Below are 3,476 nucleotides of genomic sequence, written 5' to 3'. Positions count from 1 at the left end.
AAATTATCCAAAAGAAAAAAAAAAAAAAAACATAAACATATTATGAGTAACTCACTGGAATAGAAACTCAAGAAGAAAGAAGAAATACTCCAAAAAAAAAAATAATAGATACGTATAGAAGAGCAAAACAAAATAATAATAATAAAAAAAAAACAGTAAATGATAAACATTTCAAACACAATGTTCACTCTTTTTCTTTTCGTCCTTGTTTTTTCCAACGACTACGACTACGGATCCTTTTTCGGCGTGAGAATGAAGATGGTCCTACATTTTTATCTTTTCTATGAAATTGAAGTTGTGTTTTGCGTCGGTATTCCCATGGTTTTACCGCATGATCACTTTGCCAAAGTCCACGACGAGCCGCACGTGCTTCCATCATCATTTTATGAAGCCGTGAGTTTGTTAGAAAGCCGCTATCCATTGCCCACGCCCATCCATTCTTCACCATAGACTCCTGCACACTTACATACTCTAAAGAAGGATCTGCGTTTGGATGATGAATGGAGATATCCGCTATTAGTCCTCCCCACTCATCCATACCAGCAACATTACAAATCACCACCTGTGATAAAGAGTAATCCTCTTTATTCTCCTGTTTTTGTTGTTGTTTTTCTTCTAAAAGTAATTTTTTTAAGTATATATGTGCTTCTTTACCGTATGGCTGATCTAATTCTGGTGCATCCACAAGACGCAGACGTACACGCACCATTTTCCCTTCTTTTGTATGACCATAGAATGTATTACCATCTATCACTAATTTAGGGGTAATCACAATAGACTGTCCAATCAACACAGTTGGCTTCTCGTACTGTAGATATGGGAAAAGCACTCCTACAATCAATACAACTGCTGCCACATAATAGCTCCAGACGCTTCTAAGAGGTAGGAAGGCCATAGCATTTCAACCCAACACTCGTACCTCTTTTGTTGCGATAAATAACAGAGAAAAAAAAAAACAAATGATTCCAAGTCAATGAAGGAATTCAGAAGACAAGAAACAAAGAGGGGGAAAGGAGGAAAAAAGAGAAAAAAAAAAGTACATATAAAATAAAATCCATATTTTATCCTCCGAAAGAAAGAAAGAAATACAAAAAAAAAAAAAAAAAAAAAACACTTTTCTTTTGACACACTGATAACAACAAGAAGTCTTTCCAGGGAGGATAAGTAAAGTAACTCCACCTTAACTGTTCATAACCTCCTTGATCAAGGTTTATACACCATCACAAAATTCCTTGCACATGCAATCCTCCCGCTTATGCACTTCATTGTTACCACAACGCCATGTGAGACTTATGCGGTCCCCACGATGTAGAGGTGGGAGAAAATCAGCCAATATGTCTACACGTTTCTCTGCAATTCCATGTGTCCATGCATAGCGTGCCTCTCCAGTCATAAGTATTAAACTCTTTGGTGATAATAATACGCCAATGGGTGCCGTCGCTTCTGGTGGTTTATCATATCGAGAAAACTCCATTACAGTGTGAGAACCAAGAGAGATAATAAATATACCATCTGTAAAAGGGGAATGTGCATCCACATGAGGGGCTATACCGGGTGGTCCTACTGTTGCTACTGTTCCTTCTGTCGTTGTTTTACTATCATAGTCGTAAAAATTTACAGTAAGTTGATCAAAAGTACAAGACTTGGTAAAAGAAGGGTAATCATGGATTTCATAAGATGAATCTTCATTACGCAAACGAGATCGCATCCAATTATAAAAATGTGGATTTTCATTTACAGATTCCCCAACATTTCCTAATTTATTTACACCATAGTAAAAACGTCTATTAAAGTGTGCAACATAACGACGGGAAAGGTTTTCCTTTTCAAGAATTGTAGCTGTAGGACCTTTAAGTTCATCCCATATTGCATCATGTTCATCTTGTGTAATAAAATCATCCACAATAAAAAGTCCAGGAACTTCAGTAATAGATTTACATGAAAGCATATTAGTATCTTTGCATGATTGATTTTTAGAAAAATGTAAAAGTTTTTCAGTTCCTATCGTAATGGGTTGAAAAATATGTTGTAAAGCATGAAATACAGCATCTGCCTTACAGCAAAGCATATACAATACGGAAAGACTACGATTAGGAGAAGATCCACTTTTCCAAATATTCGGCACAGGAATCATATAAACCACAGCCACCACTGAACTTTCATTAGGTACTTCTATTTCCATTGGATCTACATTTAATAATGATGTTAACGTTTTCAATTTATCACTTGGAGATACCAGGGCAAAAGGAAGTAGTGAACTAAAGTATATTCTCATTTCATCACTTTTCACTTGTGTATGTGCGAGAATCACCTGACGTAAATCAAACGGAGTGGCCCCTGCCTGAACACCGGCATTTAATGCAATAAATCCCAATGACTCTTCACTGTCTGGAGTTGCCGTGTACAGTGCGAGAGGCGACAAGTACCTTGCGAGGCACATTATCCACTTGCGACAACGGCTGCGCGCCTTTGCAAGTTCCTTGGGGGAATAATCCATCAAACTCGCCATACTTATCAAAGGAACAAAACGAACACACAATGGAAACAAAAAAAAAAATTATAAATATTTACTTATTATTATTAAAAGCTGTATTTATTAATGTATGAGAGAATCTTATTATGTTTGGTACTTTATATATATATATATAAATATTAGTACCACTGTAGACTTTACACCTAGCCCTCCCTTCCCCCTTTTGAAAAATTTACCTTTTGGTGAGATTGTCTCGTATTTCACGTCCTAATGAAATCCCTAAGCAGCCAAACCGTTGGAAGGATAAGCGAAAAACAAAAACAAAAAAAACAGAGATATAAATAAATAGGAAAACCAGAAAAAGGAAAAAAAGAGGATTACAATGAAACACAAAGAAGAAAAGAATCAAGAAAGAAGCCACACACATACATGAAGAAAAAGGATAGAAACAGTTATGTTTTGTAGAAGATTAAGAAAAACATGATTCAAATACAAATAAGGAAAAAAAAAAAAACACATGTCAAACAAAAAAATAATAATAATTAAAAAAAAATAAATAAATATTAATACACTCCATTCATCACATATATTGCCAAACTATCGCTGACACTTCGTACAAAGGCAAATCTCACACGATGCACAATACCACACACGTCTATGCGTAGCCATATCCTCGCGACGAAGGACATTCTCACCGCATCTGTGGCACAACACCAGCGACTCCCACTGCGTTCGTGGAATGCGGCGATAAATTTCATTTAAAGTTCCGGCGAGTTTTCCATCACGATGGCAGTTTGGACATTTCATCGGCCGCTGCTGCGCGTGCAGGGCCTCACCGTAGTAATTATGTGACACATTCGCCTTGAAGATGCGATCCTCACCGGTCATGCCGTTAACCCTAACTATATCCTCTAGTCAACCTTTTATCCCCCACCCCACTCTTCAGAACTGCTAGTACTACAACTAATATTATTATTATTATTATTATTATTATTATTATTAT

General features: G+C 36.5%; 2 protein-coding genes across 2 annotated transcripts; both read right to left on the bottom strand.

Moving 5' to 3' along the window:
- Nucleotides 1–184: 184 nt before the first annotated feature.
- On the bottom strand, nt 185–895 carry TM35_000212560 (uncharacterized protein; the record flags this gene model as incomplete). Its single annotated transcript, XM_029027106.1, has 1 exon — nt 185–895. The coding sequence occupies one exon, from the start codon at nt 893–895 to the stop codon at nt 185–187; it is 711 nt and encodes a 236-aa protein (XP_028881716.1).
- A 315-nt stretch (nt 896–1,210) lies between these two features.
- TM35_000212550 (oxidoreductase) lies at nt 1,211–2,509 on the bottom strand (the record flags this gene model as incomplete). The annotated part of the gene is made up of 1 exon (XM_029027105.1): nt 1,211–2,509. The coding sequence occupies one exon, from the start codon at nt 2,507–2,509 to the stop codon at nt 1,211–1,213; it is 1,299 nt and encodes a 432-aa protein (XP_028881715.1).
- Nucleotides 2,510–3,476: the final 967 nt, after the last annotated feature.

This window comes from Trypanosoma theileri (genome assembly GCF_002087225.1).
Source record: "Trypanosoma theileri isolate Edinburgh chromosome Unknown TM35_Tth_21_V1, whole genome shotgun sequence".
Taxonomy (NCBI): Eukaryota; Euglenozoa; class Kinetoplastea; order Trypanosomatida; family Trypanosomatidae; genus Trypanosoma; species Trypanosoma theileri.
The sequence above is the reverse complement of the archived record's forward strand: the minus strand, read 5'-3'. Positions and strand labels throughout refer to the sequence as shown.